Here is a 20,924-nt window from a genome sequence, read left to right as displayed (position 1 = left end):
TTAGTTCCTTAATACAGTTTCTCCCCCCAATATCTGTACCATAAATGCTCATAAAGTATTTTTTTAACTTTATAGATAGTAATTAGTGCTGCAAGTATGTTTCCACAGTTGGAATAAGAAAAGGATTTGATAACTCTGATATAGCTTTTTTTTAATGTATATTTATTCCATATAAGCTATCCATTGTAACTTGCTGTGCAGAAAACTCCCCAAATATTTATATTCATCCACAGTCTCTACCAGGATATTATTGATATTCCAGACATACCTGCTACCCCCACATTCGTTTTTATATGGGAACCTCATGGTCTTAGTTTTTTTGATATTTATTACTAAGTCATTCTGATGACAATATTTACATAAAAGGTTAAGCTGGTATTGGGGTCACGCAGTGTAAGATCCATAAAGACTAGATTAACCGCATATCCAATTCACTGCAGCCACTTTGTACCTACAAGGGGTGGATAGGTGGTATCACAACGAAGTGCTTCTATTAGGTCAGCTAAGTATAGATTGAATAAAGTTGGGGTAAGAATACATCCTTGTTTAAGCCTTCTGTATGTAGAAATAGAGTTAGTAAGTTCACCAATTTGAACAAGTCTGACCTTAACGGATGTCTCAATAACCAACTATAGTTATAGGTGTAATGCCATGATCAAGTGGCCAGTTGGTATATTCCAGTCTTCTTTCAAATGCATTCTCTGTTAATTGTATCAAACACTGAACTGAAGTCTAATTAGCTAACATATAATACATGTTCTTATCTAGACCAGGCTCCCTGTATCATAGTAGTTTAAGAGAGAATGTTAGTCAGAGTGGAATGGCCTTTTCTAAAAACCAATTCGCTTTATAGACAGGAAGTTTTTGGAGTTTATCCAGTCATTTAATTTGACCAAGAGGACTCTGGTGAATATTTTCACTGGGGCATTAAGCATGGCTAGGATACAGTAGTTGTTAGGATCGTTCTTGGGTTCACGCTGATGTATGGGCATAATTATGCTTTCCATCCTGCAAGTTGGTAAAGTGCTAAACTTGCTGATATTCCTAAATAAGCTATGTACTATGTAGCAGTTACCACATCTGTTGGAATTTATTTTTAGCAGGGTGTGGGAAGTGCCGTCCATGGCAGGGGCTCTGGATACATTGTTTTGTTTTTATAATAGCAATGATATTTTCAATTGTGTGTTGAAAATTCAATGTGTTTATCAGAATGGTCTCATAGTTCCTATTATCAGTAATCTTGCCAATCGATTTACTAATGTGACTCTCCAATTTTGACTTAGATGCACCTATGCTGGTATTTTTTTTTATTTGTATTTAATCAAAAAATAGATTTTTACAAAAGTAGACAGTGCAATCAGTCACTAGAACTTTGTGTTATCTTCATCATGTTAACAAAGAAATAAAGTTTGTCTTAAAGTGGCAAGTATCAAGTCTGTTAAATCAAACGAGTTGACATAGACACTGACTCTGATCACAGTAAGGGTCAGGTCAAGGTGGCTTGACTCAAAGGGAATTTTACGTGCTGGAGAATTTTGAAGGTCGCATGTAACCACTTTATTGAATCGCCACTGATCAGCCTGGACCAACATGTAGGCTCGTCCATCAACACAAAGTCTGAGAAGGTGTATTTCAAGTAGCGTGATCTAATCTGTTGGTTGGCTGGACACTGAAGGAGCAGGTGTCGAACGGTTTCTTTTGCTGTGTTTGTATTGTAGAAGCGACAAAGATTAGTTGCTGCAAGGGCTCTGATGGCCAAAATTTAATTAGTGGGAAGCAAGTTGAGCCTAGCTCGCAGGAGAAGGTCTCGTCCCTGTTTGCTCAGAAATGTCTTGATAAAACCCTGGAGCTCATTCAATTTATTTGTGTTGGATGGAAGGTGAGCCGTCAGTTTTCTTTTTGGATGCTGCTTCAAGCGTAGATATCCAATCTTGCTCCTTTGTTTTTTTTTTTGATTCTACCCGGATTGTTGAACAGTGTGTCTTCCTCGCACTCAATTGACTCGAGTGCGGTGACAGGAAAGGAGCTTTTTACATTGCGAGGCCTCTAGTTCTTGGTTGGTCAGGTTGTAGATGGAAGGAGCGGATGCCATCCAACACTTTGGATATAGCATCAATGTACTGGATATAACGGTTCCTTGGAAAGAGAACAAGCTTAGTTCACGGAATATAGATGCCACCGGCGTGGAGTTGGGCAAGCCGAGTACTTTTCTCCAGAATAGAGCTTCAATTTTGGGCCAAATTTTCTTTTGTGTATTTGGCATCGCATCTGCCCATAAGTCAGTGTTGGGACCACCTTCTTTTTATAAAACTCCCAACACTGGAACCATAGAGAAGCGGCCACATTTTTTATCTATGTCTTTCCCTTGTGCTGCCAGTTTGATTGTTTTGGATCTTAGAGCCTCTAGCATAGCAGTTTCATGCTGAGTGCTGTCAAGCATGACCCCAGATATTTCAATTCTCTTACTTTTTCAATACAATTGCCGTCCAGGCTAAGCCAAGGTTTTTCATGTTTTCTGTTTCATATTTCCAGTGTCATAAACTTGGTATTTTTCTCGTTTATTTCTAGGTTATTTGTCTGAATATATTGGTGTAAGTTGTTAAGCTGATGTTGTAGGCCGATTGGGGTATGATCGAGGAGGATGAGGTCGTCAGCATACAGTAGACGGGAGATAGCTGTTTTGTGCAGCTTTGGTGCAAACGCACAGACTGCTGCTTCTGACTCCTTGAGATCTCCTAGGTATGCTAGGAAGAGAGCTACGGCAAGTGGGCACCCTTGGTTCACGCCTCTTGCCGTTGGGATCAACGATGATAGAACCCCCTGTTGATCTAAACGCACTCTTGTGGTGGTGTCCGTGTAAAGGGCCATGATGGGGGCTAAAAGAGCAGGCGGGCAGTCCCAAGCTTCAAGTTTTTTCCAGAGGCAAGCTCTGTCTACTCTGTCAAATGCCTGTGTTAGATCTATGAAGGCGATGAATACTCAAGGTCCTCCCTCTAACACCTTATTCTTTAAGACTTTAACAAGAGGGTGTTATCTGCCGTTCCCATGTTCTTCTTGAAGCCTGATTGCAGATAGTCATCGCATGGTGCTTGTTTGGCCCAGGCTTTATATTTTTCCAGTAACAGTGTATAGAAAACCTTCCCTATCGAATCTAACAAGGCAATAGGCCAATTGTTAGGGAGAATTCTCATAATTGGCTGATTTCCCTTACCTAATGAGTCCCTCATCAGCTTTGCTGGATTTCTAGGGTTTATTTTGTTCACCTGGTAATAGTGTGAGCCTTTTTTCCCACTCTTACATGTGTTTTGCTGTGTATGTTTTTACCATTTGTGTGATCTTGGGCTCTGGAGCCTCACCTACTCCATGAGCATCATTTTTATGTTTGTTACACCGCACCTTCAGTGCAGTGACACAGGGTTGTCTTTTAGACTTCCCATTGACTCCATTTTTCTGGGACTGACTACTGTCTCCCAGAAACAGGTAAAGTTGCCATTGACTTTATGTAGTCTCTTTTAAACCACAGACCCAGTAGACCCCATTTTACATGGAGTATTGGAAAGGGTTAATTCTTATCCCTTTTTGTCTGTTTCTCTTGGAGCACTGTTTCGCTCCCTTTTCATCAAGACTTAGCTGGTGGCAATGGTAACTACCCTATTTTTCATACCGCGGTTATCTTATATAACCATGGTATTGATTTAGGCTATTATATTAGTCTTCGAACATAAACCCGCTTGACCAAATATATTTTATTTCGGCTCTGGCTGGGTTTAGTCGCCATTTCTTTTTGTTAAAGTCTTTCTCGTGTTGTTTTGGTCATGCCCGGTAATAGAGCGCTTCTGGTGTGAGGTCGCACAAAAATTGGCAGAAAAAGGCATTAAGATCCAGGTGGATACTGTGTGGGCCTGCCTGTTGGGGGCGTTCCCTAGGCCACGGAAACTTAGGCATGTCAGCAAACTGAGGGACCTGGCATATGCGCTTGCGAAGAGGAGGATTGCTATGGGGTGCTCGTAACGGGGGGTGGGATAAGGGATGCAGTGAGCGCGACTTGGAAAATGTACAATTGAACAGCTATTTTACACACTGCAAGTTTGGTTTGTATTGTTGTTTTAAATATTCAATAAAATGTTTAAAAAAAAAAAAGTCTTTCTCGTGTTTTACTCTGAGCGCCAAACCAGGTTTCGTCCCTTTGTTCGCCGTCTTTTCACGGGCTTCTGCACAGAAGCCCTCCTTAAGGCGCCTGAAGGTCTGGGTATGCAGGATGTGAGGGAGGGGTCTAAGGACCCCTGCTATGGGTTCCCTTGGGAACCCAAGTCGCAATCCTGTTTGATTGGCTGGGTGACTGTCCTTGCCAGGACAGCCACCCTGCTGTGTGATTGATAGCTAGGCTGTGTGAATGGGGCAAAACTGCAAAAAAAGCAGGTCTCTGGGACTGGAAAGGCAGAGTCGCCACTGGAATGAAAGAACAAACGAGGAGCTGATGGAAGAGGACCCCTACAACGACTGAACCGCCCAGTGAAGCCCTGCTGCAGGTCCGAATCTTCAGAATCCGACGACAGAGAAGATCCTCCAGGAATCGTCTTCCCTTGAGCTGGTGGGACCAACCAGTTCGCCCAAACTTCAAGCCAGAACCCCTCCTCTGGTCAAATTCGCTGTACAGAGCTACAGTGGGCCGGATTGCCAGGAAGGTCAGACCCTGCTTGGGTTTTAAGGAGCGCACCTTTTATTCGTTGCTTTGCTCTGCTGCTGTTTCTTCCCTGGGTAGTGCAGGACCCTCCAGTCTTCCTACTTCTTGTCAGTCGACAGTCGATTCAGGAACCGTGAGCCTACAGGAACTACCAGGAACATCCGCCTCACCTACAGCTTCCTCTCCGTTTTAAGGTACTGTGCAAATCCGGTTGTTCGTTTCGTACAGCTGTGGTGAAAGTGTTTGAAATTTTTCTCCAAACTGAGGGCTCGGCCTTCTCTTTTTTTTTAACTAACTTTTCTGCTAACCAACCTCGTCCAGAATCCGTGGCACGAACTTTACCGTGAACTACCCTGAACTGTGTGATCTTGAGCAAAAGACTTTTGACCCATTGACTTTGGCCCTAAGCCTTTTCTACCTGATTCTATCACTGTAGTTCCTCTTGCTCAATTGCCCTGAGTACTTACCTGTTGGTGTGGTTCAATTTCTATTAACTTTGTTTTTCCCTCCCTTTTAAATTGCTGGAGTGCCATTTTGCTCCCACTTCATTTTGTGAGCTTAACTTGTCTGGAACTTATTGGGAGCGGTGTGGTGTATTAAGAGTGTGATTTTTAAACTGCTTATAATAGTGTAATGTTATACAACTGAAGAGTGAAATATATGTATATTCTTTTACTTGACAACCTTGAGTTAGTGTTTGCCTGAATCATAGTAATTGCTGTCCTTTGTGTAACTATTTGATACTGCTCACTTACTCTTGAGATAAGTCTAGCTGCACAGCCATCGCTACCACTTTAACTGTGCCTCTGTATTCTTTTGCCCTTAAATTCAGAGCTTCCTCTTCTTTTTTTCCTTTCTTGTCTATCCTGTTCTTCTATTGCTCTCTGTGTGTTGTCATGATTTGTTTGCTCCTCTGCTCTTTCTTCTTTCTTTTGTTGCTCCTCCTAATAGATCTGTTCTCACCGCTGTCTGCTGTTTCTTTTATGCTCATCTTCCCTTAATCTTGTTTTCTCGCTCTCTGTCTTTTCTAATCTGTTTGTCTTTGTCTTCCTTGTGCCTTACTTCCTCAACACTTTTCCCATCTAGCTTGAGTAATATCTGTCCTCCGATCCATTCATTCTGTACGAGCGTTACCTCGTCGGCTTTATCTTTTTCTCCTTTCCATCTCTTAATAATTTCTCTCTCTATCTCTGTCGATATATTCAATCGCTCACTTTTCTCTTCCTTATCCTTTATTTAAAGGTCTCCTCTTTTCTCTTGCTTTCCTCTGGACTATCGTCACTGCTATAATGAGGCAGTTTGTGCATCGGATTACTATACTCTGCCGCCGCTTTTAATTCCCTTAATGGATATAGCCCTTTGTCTTCCGTATTAATGCCTTTCACTTCAGGGAAGCTGAGGGCTCAGCACTTTCCTCCTTACATTGATTAAGCATCCACTCTTCAGGTGATGGATCCTCTCTCTCTTCCTGATACACCTTCCGGAGCTCTAAAATAGCTAACCTTTTCTCCAATTTCTTTCCCGTGTATGCAGCGTGCAAGTATTTGGCCATGTGTTGCAATACCGCTTTTGACATCGATCCCCCTTGTGACAATGGCATGAACATCTTATCTGCCATGCCTTTCACCCATTCCGCACTATCACTCGCTCTCTGTTTATACAATATTTCCCGTTACTCCCGTTACGTTCGTTGCTTTAGTTACTTTTAAAATTACCACAACCCTGTTAACTTATTTTGACATTCCCCTTATTCTACTCACCATTCGCTCATTTAGCTTGAGGCCTTTGGTATCGACTCCTCCTTCAATCTGACCACTTTAGCCTTCCATTCGCAAAGTGCCAGTGGAAACCAGGTAGGGATTTCGTCAAAAAGGGACCCTGCCCACCGTCTCAATTTTCTTGCAAGAATTCTATATCGGCTGCTATCCACAGGAAACCCTGCAATCTTTCGGCTAAATGGCAGAGGATGCCGATCGTCCTAAACTCTGGAGTCAACAGGTCGATGGGTCTTCTATAAAACCATCCAACATGCTACCACATGAACCCGGGGGGGTCCTTAAATCAGGAACACATCATACTCAGGATGGGGATGCATAATAACTTTTACACAAAATAACAAGACCGACTCACGAAGTTGGCAAAAGTCTCCCACGACTGTTTTATTATCAATTTTCTAAAACAGGGAGTTACACGGACATCAACGGACGTCGCTCGAGCTCCCAACGTATTTCATAAAAACAACTCTTTTATAACAAAAATTCATCATATGTGACATCATACTACGTGGCAAACTAAGAAAACCTACAGGGAATTGTAGTTGGACTAAGGGGAACATCTAAGTATCCTTTCTATATAGGAACGGGTTGTGATTGGGTCTCTGCAGTCAGGTGGACAACTTATGCCCACCCCTAGTGCAAGTCATCGTCAACAGTTATTAAGTGCACGGTATACTATTGGCTCTCAAACTATAAGGCCCTCCGTTGTATGACTGTGAAGAAGATGTGCACTGGGGGGTGTCTGTACTCCTGCTCTCTATATGGTAGAGGAGAGGCACAGAGGACCCCAGCCAAGATTCTCTATTATTGGTATCGTGGTCGAGCAATCAAGGCCTAGCTTCTCAGGAGGTGATGCATGCTGGTTCCTAAGTACAGTGTAGTCCCCAAGCACCCACAAAGGAATGTCCACACACTGTATTAGTTAAAACACAGTCTTTACATGAATACGGTTCAATATTATATACAATATCACGATAATACACTTTGTGCTCTGACAATTCAAAAATGGCAAATATATACAGTCTAGGTGGTACCACGATTACTCTGATCCCATTAAAATGCATCAACTCTACTCAAATAGCATACGAATCAACACAGCAAAACAATCTCAACCATAGACTTGGGAGGAAGGTAACTTGGTTAGACAATTGGCAGAATACTGAGCCCCTACCACTAGGCACAGTTCCGTATGAGGATCCCCCACCTGGACAACCTGTAAATAAAGATATCGTACAAGCGCAGTCCATATATTGTCTACTTGAGTCTTATCTTCTTCTATAGTTCTGCAACCCAAATGTACCTTGTGTTGTAGAGTTCTTCGTCAGGGAATCGATGGGCCTTTCTTGAGTGCACTCCCTTTCAGGCGGGAGCCACGGGTCGTCGAACTTCCAAGGTGAAGAAAAGGGTGAACGTTGTTGTTGAGGCAGCAGCTTCGGTTCTGTCGGTGCTCCTAGACGAGTGATGGAAAACGTCCTGCAACAGGGGAGGCGTGCAGTGCACCTTGATGACGATGGTTCATTGCCGCAAAGAGTTAGTGAAGAACTTTGGCCAAGCAAGGGCATCGGTTTGTCAGCCTCGGGCATCAGCGAATGGGACGTGACCACGGCTGGCTTCAGTTGCTTCGTCTGCGTCTCTGAGGTCTTCGGGTGGTGGGAAACCCACCGGCAGATTCTCCTCGGTTGTCGACGGCCTTGACTTTCTCCGGCAGGACGAAAGAGGTCAACGATGATGAACAAGGGAGTCCTTGGTTCAAATGTTCTTAGGCAAACAAGAGCACGGCGGCTCCGGTCAGCGATGGCGGTCTTCGGTGGTGGACCGCTGTCCGGTGCTTCTCTTCAATCTCCTTGGCAGTCCCCTTATCCGGTCAGCGGCCTTTTGTAGGTCTGTCTATCAGGGAGCTTTGGCAAAGATCAGCTGGTGCACAATGGTCCCTCGTAGCTCAGGAAGGGGTCTCCTTACCAGGTCCTCTCTTGGATCAGTTCTTGAAGACCCAGCAGCTTTCAGATTACACAGAAGGGAACAGCAGTTCACCTTCTTCTTCCGGCTCGGCTTCGAGAGTAAGCATCAAGTATCAACCTCAGCTTCTGAATGATTTCTAGCAGTGAGAGGGCCCCAGATATACTGTGGATCTCCCATTCATTCTGCTGGGTCACACTCAGGCAACCAATCATTCAGAAGGGCATTCAGGCAGTCAGTCAGCCAATCAGGTGCACAGTGCACTCAGGCCATTCTTCTCCATCCAGACACTCACAACACAGAATGTGGATTTGGGAAAGTACTCTGCCATTCAGTACTACATACTGCATTCATAGCAGTTTCGGGCAGGGTTGTCTCAGTCATTGGGTCAAACACCAGATACGAGGCACCCATAACAGAGAAAGCATATTTGTCAAACACTCCATTCACCCAGGTCCCACACCACGGGAGTACCCACAAAATACGTTTTTTGGGAAGGCTCCAGCCAGTCTGGTCGGCACTTCCCCATACTACCGTATATGGACCTTCCACCCAAAAGCCAGTCCTGGGGAAGGGACAGAGTCAGGGCTTCCCGGGGCTTTGGAAAAACCAAGGTAACAGGCGATAGAAAGCAAGAGGCCCCGGGGGCCATTTTGTCTCCATCAGGAATCTGCTGATTCCAATGACACGGCCTGGCCATCCCAAAATGGAGGACGCTGAGGGCACCTGTCAATTCAGCACAGAGCTGCCACCAGCCCATACCCTGCTCTGTGGGCCACCCACAGGTGCCCAAAAACATACACTAGGAGAACAGGGTTGTACTCCCGCCCAAGGGTGCCATAAGGGTATGCCAAGGGTCTGTTCACCAAACCAAAAGAGAGAGCTGCACCGCCAGGAGTCCCACGTGAACTCCTGTGCGGAAAGCACAACAGAACACACGATAAAAAGCAATAAAGGACAAGGATTCCGCGGCTCTGTCCCTCTGATGCATTTCCAGCATCACAATGACCTTCTACAATTGGCTGGCAAGCTTTTACCCTCCTGGAACATTCAGCTCACTAGCAGCATGTAGGCTGGTACCCCAGGTGTCAGTGGGTGGACTTGACTGTGTCTCCCCACCCAATTAGCCCAACATCTCTCATCGCTCATGCCTTCTGCCATAAAGATTGTCTTTGAACTTGGCCTTGTAGTAGCCTCTCGCTCCTGGCAATATATGGGAGTGTGAGCACGCTATCTCCCGTCTGGTACTGCATGCTTATCATCTATTTTCATCCACAGCTCACGTGACAGGAGACTGTCTTTCGGCCTGTTTTGCAGCATTTAATTTTCTTTCATTAATAAACTTGGCACTTATGGTGTTCCTTCTCTGTACATTGGTTCAGCTTCCCACAATTACTGCCTTTAAGAATAGATAACCAGTTCTTGGCTGCTTCAGCCTTTGATACCAGGCCAGACAGCCCTTCTCTGTCTTTCTTCGACCTTCAGCCATTTCTTTGCTGCGACACACACACAGCTATTAATAATTTTTTCTCCGTGGGTTTGAACTTACTAAAATCGTGACGTTGAATGTCCAGAATTCTATAGAATGGCGGCACCGCCTGCAGTCTATTCACTACGTATAGCCAGCCTTTGTGATTACTTAGTCTACTTGCATTGCTGCATCTGTACAGTTATAAAAATGACTTGCATTTTCTACAGTGCTCATCACACATGCAATATTATTTCCGCATATGAAAGCTTACTCGATTCTTTACTTAGTCATCAGATTCCATATGGCCCATACATCCTCTTCTTTGACCACTCTTCTCGGTCCGTCACACTCATTTCCTGTGATGTCACCAGTCTCTTTTTCTCTCATTTACATATCCCTTCAGGGACTTCTCCCAGGAGATTGTCATCTCTACGTGGGTATATCATATAGGGTCTTCTCAATGGATACCTTTTCTCAAACACTTGTCGTGGTATAGTCATAATCGCTGGTGTTAAACATGTTTTTGTTTCAGGCTTCCAGCATACAGGCAGCAGGGGGCAGGACTTCCTGCAGAGGCATTCGGCTGCTCCTCTACACTAGGGAAACCACTTAAAGACTCATTGGAGGAGTAAAGGAGGAATAAAGCAAAGAAGGCCAAATAGGTTATAGAAGTGTGCAAGGGAGGAACTGAGAAAGTAATTTTGAAGAGGTGCAGAGAGTGGTCCAAATGGCATACTCTGGTTCAGGGGCATATTCGCTGATCTGAAGGAGAGGAGGCCAGGTGGGAGGAGATACAATAGCACGGGGTGATCTTGATGAGGGCAAGACAATGCAATAGGGAACCCAAGACAGACCCCAAGTGTCATACCCACATGCTGCTGCAGTAGGTACCTTGCATCTTCCTTACCATGAGCACCAGGGGCTGCTGACAGGTCGAGAAGAGTGTAACCCAGATGGAGACCACTTTTCATGCTGCAGGGCCCAACTATGGAACCATATAGATTACAGACCCTTTTGCTTTGTGTACTTAATAAGAGAAACCAAGGACGATTGTGAAGGCGATATAAAACCTGTTTGGAGAACCCACACCCTCAGACGTTCTTTCCCTGAGTTTGCAAGAGACTGGAGTTGTTCCCACCCAGGATCAGTGAGATGATTTGGAGAGAACAAGAACCCTTAAGGAGATTGTCCTGAAGATTTGAGTTGCATTTTAATCTGCTGGGAAGTGGCCCTCTTCTTTTGTTGAACTTGCTCAATACAAATCTACTGATTTGTAGCCCTGAGTTGGTAGTCGTATGTTATTGTGGGTGTCCATTCTGACAGAGAGTACAGTAGGAGGAGCAGTCAGCCATGCTGAAGAAGTAGGAGGTGCCAACTCTGGAAGGGGGCAATCAGTTCAGACAGAGTGTAGATTGTTTGTGCAGTTTATGGGTGGTGTGTTCTCTGGCTCTTGTCAGAAGGAGGTTTCAGCTTTTAGGGTATATGATTTTTTTTAACCTTTGCTGTTATTAAAAAAAAGATGAATTCAAATAAATAACTCTTGTGCAAATGAGTATGAGTTGGTTACATATATGTATTCTAACATTCAGGCCCAGAGCATGTATGTACTGTGGTTAATTGAATAGCTCCCGCACAGGCATCATTCCTCTGCTCTATCATTTTCATTGTTAATCATCAGCAAGTATAAATACAAAGGTTCACACCAAACCTTGTCATGAAAAAGTCTCTTTTAGAGCCCGTTCAAGAGACAGTTGTTCCTTTATAATTTTTGCAAGGTTAATGGTAGAGACATGCAGTATGTGCAAATATGCAAAATGCATATTTGCAGTGTGCAGGTAAGGTTTATTTATATTAATCTGGTGAATTATGTTACAACAGCACAAACTATTGTGATCAACTTACAAGATAGTTAGGTTTATATTTTTTGTACAACACAGTTTTGTGAAACGCACCAGACAAATATCTAACAGAGATGCTTTTCACATTTGTAGGTATTGCTTCAATGTTAGTTTCATTCCTCGTGGGCTTATACTACAACACCATTATTGCATGGGTTATGTGGTATTTCTTCAACTCCTTCCAAGAACCTCTGCCATGGAGTGACTGCCCACTAAATGAAAACAACACAGGTATGAGTTATTTTTATTATTAATGTTGAAGGTACAAAAAAAAATCCATCACTAAGATATCCGCTTTGCAAGATGTATTATTACATTCCATCTTTTCTCAATTTCTCAGCATATGTGGGAGCTTATTTTGCTACATTTAAACATTTGGCGGTGGTGAGCCATTACGTGTGGACATACACACAGGTGGCTCTCTGACACCAAATATTGGTCATTTGCATGATGGAGCGCCACTGTGCAGTGCAAGATGTGGCGAACACATGTGTGCGCCACCTTTTGCCGTACACATTTGAATTTTGCTGTGCAAATGAGTAAACGCTGCCTGCATTTACAATTACAAAAAATAAACTCTGCCTTCCCATGCGCACATGGCAGACAGCGTTCAATTGTAATTGTAAACGCTGTCTGCCATGCAAGCATGGTAGGCAGCTTTTACAATAGATCTACATGGACTCTGCCCGCTTTAAGCTCCATGCTGTTTTGCTGTTCTCTATTCAGCGTTTAGGACTGAGTGCCATATAAATCAAATGAATTGAAATGTAAATGGGATTTCTGTACACATTTTTCAAATGAGGCACTTCCTGTAATCTACTTTGCGAGTGTTTCTTATTAATATATGGGATAATTTCACACCTGTCGATAACCGGGTCAGTAGACCACCCCTGTTACAGTTGCATACCCACACGGCATAAACGCCTCATTTTATAAATTGTAATCCTTACGTGGTATAACATGACGGTTAAGGTGTGGAAGCGAGATAAAACGGTTTCATGTCTACGAGCGTAAAAGTGTCATGTTGTTCAGCTTTTGTGGGGCCATAGCAAAACAAAGCAGCAAAGTGATGCTTGCTGTGTACGCCTTACGTCCCGCAACGCGGTGACGTAAGGCACCATTAAATAAATACCCCCCCGCTACGCGAGGGCAGTTCCGGGCGCACTACGCACCAGAGTGTCTGCGTCTCTCATTGCTCCCGCCTGAGCTGCGCAGAGAGGCCCTGGCGCCCATGGCCCCAGAAGTCCTGCGGCCAGCCGACGCATCTGCTGACACTTGGGACTTAACACTGGCGACGAGATAACAGGATCATACGCTGCACGCGACGCCCCATCAATCAAGCCCTCGGCACGGGCACAATTTTTGGAAGCATGTGGGGGGCCCATTCCCCACCCAAAAAAAACAACAAAATTTTTTCTCAAATGAATGATGACAGCATGAGAGAAGCTTCTAGCATCATCCACGTGAATATCCTACCAGTGCATGGCACCAGGGGGGCCAGCACAAGCTGGCCAACGTCCAGATGAACCAACAGCCTGCCACCTGCCACAGGACCTCCCACAGGAGTTAGGCACCTCACGGGAAAGGAAAGAAAGCTCAGACATCCACTGGCCACAAAGGTGAGGGGTTTTCTGTGCATGTAGGCAGAAAGAGCCACCAGGTTCACAGGAAAATGGCTACGGGCCTCTCCACTCCCAGGCCCAGCACACCATCAAGAATGGCAGCCAACCTTTCGCCATCACCGCCACACACGCTTACAGGGAGGGACGTCATTGGTGCTCTGCCCATTCGACCCATACACCGACCCCTCCTCTGTTGGTCCACGGTGGCAGCTGTGGATTCAGAAATTCGAGATGGCCATGGATTGCAAAGACATTACCACATCTCGCAAAATGAGGTCACACCTTCTCCTTAATGTCGGGGATGAGGTTCTACACATATTCAACTCGTTGGCGATAGCAGATAGCTCCGACGTCTACCAACAAACCAAAGACACTCTCACAGCCCACTTTTTGCCCCAGCTGAATCCAGATTATGAAACATTCATTTTCTGTACCACCATCCAGTCCGAGGACGAGACACTTGACGCCTATCACACCAGACTACGGAAACTGGGAATCTCCTGCGAATTTACCGACGTTGAAAAAGAAATCTGTCGCCAGATCATCAATGGGATACACTCGGAGAAGCTAAGGAGAATGGTGTTAAGTGAAAAAGGCATATCTCTGACCAGAATCTTGGAACTCGGGCGCCAGAGGGAGTTGTCACATGCCAGAGCAGCGCATATGGGCACGACCCTGCAGAAACTACAACCGGCACTAACGATGGCGACAGTGGCCCAAATCACAAACCGCCAATACACGAGGGACCAGGCCAGCGGCAACAACAACCCCCCGGTGGCAACCAAGAACCCCGGGACCCACTGAATGTGGGTGGTGCGGAGGACCTCGCCATGGGAGATGAAATTGCCCGGCCCAAGCACCACTTGTGGTGCATGTGGCAGAAAAGATCACTATGCAAAGATATGAAGATCGTCTGGGTCACCCCAATACCCCCAAATGTCTCAAGACAAGAACACAGGGAAGAAGAAGAAACAAGCCAGTGCCCTCCGAGTTGAGACTGTCAACTCGTCAATCGACAAGGAAGGGGACAACGATGCACAACCTCAGAAGGAAGCAGCAAACGAGCAATGGAGAAAAGGGAAAAAGGTATACCTGGTCTCAGCACTGGACTACAGAGGTGCGATGCCCACGAAAAGACTGAGAAGACACAAATGCCTAGTGGCCATTCAAGGCCAAGAAACGCAGATGACTATAGAGACCGGGGCGTCCTTCAACGTCATGCCAGTGACCGTATTCAGGAAACTACGACCCACACCAATCCTGAAAACAACACTGTTTGCATATGGGTGCAAAGCTCCACTGCCCATAATAGGACGATTCCGAACAACCCTCAGCAGAGGTGACAAGTCACTGCAGTCTAAAATCTACATTGTGAACGCAGGAATTGAGTGTTTACTGAGCGGAGACACGGCAGAGGACCTGGGTCTCATAAGTTTCATCTGTGATGTAACAGATACACAGGATACACAGGACATTAACAGCATTCTCAGGAAATACCCGAACCTCCTAAAGGGCATTGGATGCCTAAAAGGAAAGTCCATCAAACTTCACATTGATGAGTCCGTTTAACCGCAAGCAGTACGCCATCGAAGAACTCCGTTCCACATAAGAAAGCAGGTTGAGAAGGAACTCCAGGCACTCGAGAAAGAAGGCATCATTGAAGAGGTGACCGGACCAACACTGTGAGTGTCACCCATGGTCATAACCAAGAAACCCAAACAACCGGGCAAGGTGAGAATATGCATTGACATGCGCCTCCCCAATGCAGCAATAAAGCAGGAGCAACACATCACCCCCACCCTCGATGAAATTAAAGCGGACCTCACAGGATCGAAAATCTTCTCAAAAGTCGACCTAAATGCGGGATACCACCAACTGAAACTCCACCGGGGCTCCAGGTACATCACAACATTCTCCACCCACATAGGTTTGCGCAGATACAAACGACTCAGTTTCGGAATTTCCTCTGCGACCGAAGTGTTTCAGCAGACCATCCAGGAGATGATATGTGGCATCCCGGGGGTACTTAATGTCAGCAATGACATTCTCATCCATGCAGGGGACAAGGAAGAGCACGTACAGCGACTCAACATGCTACTCAGCAGGCTATAGAGTGCAGGCCTAACAATCAACAAGGGCAAGTGTGAGTTCCTAAAGGAAGAGATCTCGTTCTTCGGATATACATTCAACAGCGCAGGCATCTCTGCAGACCTTCAAAAAGTAGCGGCCATCCGTGCTGCCTCACCCCCAACCACGCCAACAGAGGTACACAGTTTCTTAGGGATGGCAACATACTGCAGGAGATTCATCCCTAACCTAGCCACATTGTCTGAACCTCTGAAGGAGCTCACGAAGGCCAGCACAAAATTGGTCTGGAGCCCCACCTGCCAGGAAGCGTTCGAACAGATCAAGGCCTCACTCTCGGCCGACACCACCATGGCATACTACAATCCCACATTGTCGACCAAACTATATGTCGATGCCAGCCCGGTGGGTCTAGGGGCAATCCTAATCCAAGTAGCGGCCACAGGAGAGTCGATGCTAATCGCATACGCCTCCCGCGCTTTGAAACCGATGGAGCAACGGTACTCCCATATAGAAAAGGAAGCAATCGCAGTACTGTGGGGCTGCCGCCATTTTCACCTGTACCTGTATGGCCGAAAGTTCAAGGCATACACGGACCACAAGCCACTCCTCCCCATATTCATAGGCTCGTCATCGCACCCCCCAGCCAGAATAGGGAAGTGGCTACCCCACCTACAACAGTATGACTTTGAGTTGGCATACCAACCTGGCAGCGGGAACCTAGCAGATTTTCTGTCCAGGCACCCAAGAGCAGCCACGCCAGGGGAGATACACGTGGTTGAGGAAACGGAGGAACACATCTGCAATGTGGTTCACACGATGAAACCAAGAGCTATTGGCATCGAAGACATTGCGGAGGCCACGCAGGACGACCCATGCTGTGATCTGGTAAAAGACACGATCATCTCTGGTGAATGGAAATCCTTCCTACGGAATATTCACAGTCGCACTGCCGAAGCCAAAGAGTTCCTCGCTGGCATGTTCGCAGTGAGGCAAGACCTGTCAATCATGGAGGAAGGGCTCATACTAAGAGGGACCTGAATAGTCATCCCCGCAAGCATGCAGGACAGAGTCGTAGCATTAGCACACGAAGGTCACCAGGGTATGGTAAGAACCAAGGCCCGGATCAGACACCGTGTATGGTTCCCCCGCATCGACGAAAAAGTGGAGCAGCTGATCACACCATGCCTCCCATGTCAAATCACTGGCACCCCACCGAATCCCGAACCAATACTGTCGGCAGAGCGAGGGTCCTCCAAATGGGACACAATCAGCGTCGATTTCAACAAGATACAGAAGGGCACGTACCTGTTAGTGGCAATCGATGATTACTCCAGGTACCCAGAGGTTGAAATCATATCCTCCACAGCAGCAGAGGCAGTCATACCGGCCATGGAAAAAAATGTCACCACTCATGGCCTCCCACGGCAGATCCGCAGTGACAATGGCCCAACCTTCCACGGAGATGAATTTAAGAAGTATCTAGCCGACCTCAACATTCACTACTATCACATAATGCTGAGATGGCCACAGGCTAACGGAGACATGGAGAGGTTCACGCGAACCCTCAATAAAGTACTGCACCTTTCCCGTGTCAACTCAAGCCCCTGGAGGGTGGACTTATACAGGTTCCTAAGAAACTACAGAGGGACACCCCACAGCACCACAGGGATACCACCGGCGGACATCATGTATGGAACCATAATCAATTCATCCATCCCACACCATCCGAGCAGGGGTACGGACACGTATGACAGGGCAAGAACTGAACAAAGAAGGACTGTGGCGAACGAACACATGAGCACCAAGAGACATGCCAGGAGGTCGAACCACCGAGTCGGTGATCAGGTAGTAATGGTGAGGAAACCATCCAAGTCAAAGCTGGACACCCAATACGACTCCGTCCCATGGACCATAACACAAAGGCGAGGGACCATGATAACAGCCACAAGGGGACAAAGACAGGTCACAAGAAATGCATTATGGTTCAAGAGAGTACCAAGAGATCTGTGGACGGATGGAGAGCAGCAACCAGCAAAAGAGGAAGATCCACAAATTGAGGAGGAACATCACTATCAGGAAGGAGAAGCGACCATGGAATGCGAAGCGGAAGAGCTGCCGAGCGAACCAGAGGCGGCAGAGATGAACAATGAAGGTGAGCAACCCAATGGGAGTCAAGGGACAGCCCCTAGGGGGGGACGGTATGCTCTAAGAACTGCGCCCAGACCCCCTGAAAGACTCAAAGACTATGAGTGGTAAAAGCCCAGCCCCCGAGGCATCATAAAGCACAGTTTGGAACATTGTTTAATAGATAGTATGTTTGTTAATGTTTTGTTGGGAAAAAAGGAGGAATGCTGTGTACGCCTTACGTCCCGCTACACAGTGACGTAAGGCGCCATTAAATAAATACCCCACCCCCGCTATGCGTGGGCAGTTCCGGGCACACTATGCACCAGAGTGTCCACGTCTCTCATTGCTCCCACCGGAGCTGCGCAGCGAGGCCCTGGGGCCCAGGGCCCCAGAAGTCCTACGGCCAGCCGATGCATCGGTTGAGGCTTGGGACTTAAAAATGCTCTCAGGGAGCAAGTGAAGCACGCCACACAACATGCTCCAGGAAACACTGCTACCCACCACTGAAGCCACAGGGCAACCCTCAAATAACCAGAGAAATATTTTCTTTACCATGTCCCACACTGCTGCCTCTTTTCCCCATGTGACCTCATGACCACTACTGTCAACACCCGAGGACTACTTTCATCTGCCTTCACCTGTCAATACTGTCTCCCAACTGACCACTACTTAGCCCTGCCCCCACCTGACTGCTGCTGCCCCCCCCACTTGATGGCTACTTCCCTACCTGATGGCTACTGCCCCATTTGACGCTTGCTGTCTCTTTGGTGTGTCTACGTCTGATCTCCAATACAACCCCCTGAGAGCATCTGCCCCCTTGACTGCTACTGACTTCTGTGACGATTCCATAGTTGTTGTCACTTCTCCACGAGGGGGAGCCCTTTCAAGGAGGTGTGGCTGCTACCCGATAGTCCCCCTGGAGGTGGTACACAACTGGAGAATCTCATGGGGAGGGGCCACCCTCTGGGGACAAGGACAAACATCTAGGGTACAACCCTTATAATAAAGTCACCCCCCCACACACACTCTGGCCCCTCTTTCTTCTACTAACCTCTTTCTAGACAGCAAATCAATGTCTTGTTGCAAGGTAGAAAACCTGAGTGTCCTTGTAAACAACAAGACGAACAAGAGCTACAGGAACCCAAGTAATCCAGGTACTGGGACGAGTTGGCCCTACAGAGTTATGAACATGGATCCTGTGAAAGAGATGAATGACTTATGCAATGGGCCCAGATCAGTTTGGCAACATTGTATAAAAATCAACAGACTTATGTTGTTGTCAAGCCAGCAGCCAAGGAGTAGCAGCAGGTGTGGAAGCTGCAGACGCAGGAACAGTGGCGCGGAGAAGACCAGAGAGCAGAGAACGCCAGCGGGAAGCAGAAGGCGGTACTACAGTATCCGAATTCAATGGGTCCAGCAAGAAACAGGGGGGTCAGAGGTACGAACACTGTGAGAAGGGGGACCCGTGGTTCTATTCTAGCACCGATACTGCAGGGAGCCAAACCACATGGAGCAGATGACTGGAGGAAGCAGGTGGAAGGCCAGCTCCTGTCCCGGGAAGTGCTGCCACCATATGCAAAGGTCACCGAAGGTAATGGAAGGTATGAGCAGATCGGCAGAGTCACAGGGAGTGCAAGAGGGTCTCTGGAGCACGCTGTAAGCGTCATCAGCTGAGAAAAAGACAAAGAAGGGTCTGGGACCCTGAGAAACTGACAAAAGAAGAATTAAGAGGGAAGCTTCATCATTGGGGTGGTCAAGTACATTCCACTGACCACCAGGGAACGTTCGGAAAGATTCTGAGACATCTTCCTGGTGGCAGTCCTTGGCAGGAGAGTGAACCAAGGGGATCATGTGAGAGAAGAGAACAGAAGAGAACAGGGGCCGGGGACCCCAAAAATGAGCAGCATTTCGAGTCATCTTCCTTGTATCAGTCCTTGGCAGGAGAGTGAACCAAGGGGGATGGAAAAAAGAAGAGAACCAAGTGTTGTGGACTCAAAACTAAATAATCTTCAATGTCCTCTTCCTTGTGGCCATACTAGGCAGAGGAGTGAGACAGGTAGTTCAAATGCAAAGTAGAGAAGAAGAAAAGGAAGATCCAGGGTAAGGGAGTAATTCCCGCTGGACTTGGTGATTGTGGCAAATCCTAACAGGAGATGGGAGTCATTCTCCTGGTACTCACCAACCAGGTACAATTTTTAGGAAGCCATGGGAAGGGAGTAATTCCCAATGGTTCCAGTGGTGAACTATACAATGGCCTTTCAGCCAGGGGAAAGGAGGCATTCCCCCTGGCTAGTTTTGTGACCTATAATTTGGGGATTTTCAACCAAGGGAAAGGAGTCATTCTCCCTGTATTTTTTGGCTGGATGAAAGAACCGTTGTTTGATTTGTCAATTTTGGGAATCTAATACCAAGAGAAGGAAGTCATTCTCCTGGAAATGGAACTTTGAGATGCTATTCTTTTTTAAAAACTTTATTTAACTTGCACAGGGTTATACCATTACAAATCATGCCTGTTCATAGGATAAGAAAAGCACAGAGATGGTAGCACTGAAAACATCTTCTGACATTGATTTTCGTGTACATGTTATTCTTCACGGTTCAGTTACTTCACCTTCATCCTCCACACTTTGACGCACCAAGTATTGTCAGAAGCCGCCCCAAAATGTCTCTCAGGTGATTTATCGGTGGCACCAAGCCGGCATACACTTCCTTCCTGTCATTGGCCCATGTCATATCACAGAGCCAGTTGTCATATGTGGGGGCCTCCCTACACTTCCATCGCATTAATATAGCTCTTTTTGCCAACACAAGAACAAGATTAACCAATGTATGCTTCAATGAATATACCCTATTCAGATATCTCAATATCCATGTTGAGGGTTCCCATGTCATGGGATGCTCCATTATCTCCTCCAATGCATGGCATACCTTATTCCAGTATTCCGATAATGCCGACATGCCCACAATATGTGTATTATATCTGCATCCAACATTTCGCATCTGGGACACTTCACCACCAGGATGGGATACATCCTCTTGATGCGGGTCGGAGTGAGATGTGTTCTGTTTAATATCTTGAAGTGTATCAGCTTGTTCCTGGAGTTTAATGATATCTGCTTTGTTAATCTACATATTTGCAGCCAATGAGTTTCTGTGAAAGTAACATTCAAGTCCCTTTCCCAGTCACCCCTAGTGTTCATTGTTTGTACCCCCAGGATGTCTGCACAAATGTATACAACCCTGAGGGTGACTTTATCTTTGCATCTAAGGTCAGTACGTAATTAAGACACAGGTGTGATTCCG

General features: G+C 46.3%; 1 protein-coding gene across 2 annotated transcripts in view; it reads left to right on the top strand.

The window, feature by feature from the left end:
• Positions 1 to 20,924, top strand: part of SLC6A19 (solute carrier family 6 member 19) — a 791,726-nt gene that overhangs the window by 133,708 nt on the left and 637,094 nt on the right. For both annotated transcript variants that reach the window (XM_069613782.1, XM_069613781.1), the window contains exon 3: positions 11,878 to 12,015. In XM_069613782.1, the coding sequence (XP_069469883.1) occupies positions 11,878 to 12,015 (138 nt within the window). The remainder of the gene's footprint in view (positions 1 to 11,877; positions 12,016 to 20,924) is intronic.

This window comes from Ambystoma mexicanum, chromosome 5p (assembly GCF_040938575.1).
Source record: "Ambystoma mexicanum isolate Mex_15411 chromosome 5p, UKY_AmexF1_1, whole genome shotgun sequence".
Classification (NCBI taxonomy): Eukaryota; Metazoa; Chordata; class Amphibia; order Caudata; family Ambystomatidae; genus Ambystoma; species Ambystoma mexicanum.
The sequence above is the reverse complement of the archived record's forward strand: the minus strand, read 5'-3'. Positions and strand labels throughout refer to the sequence as shown.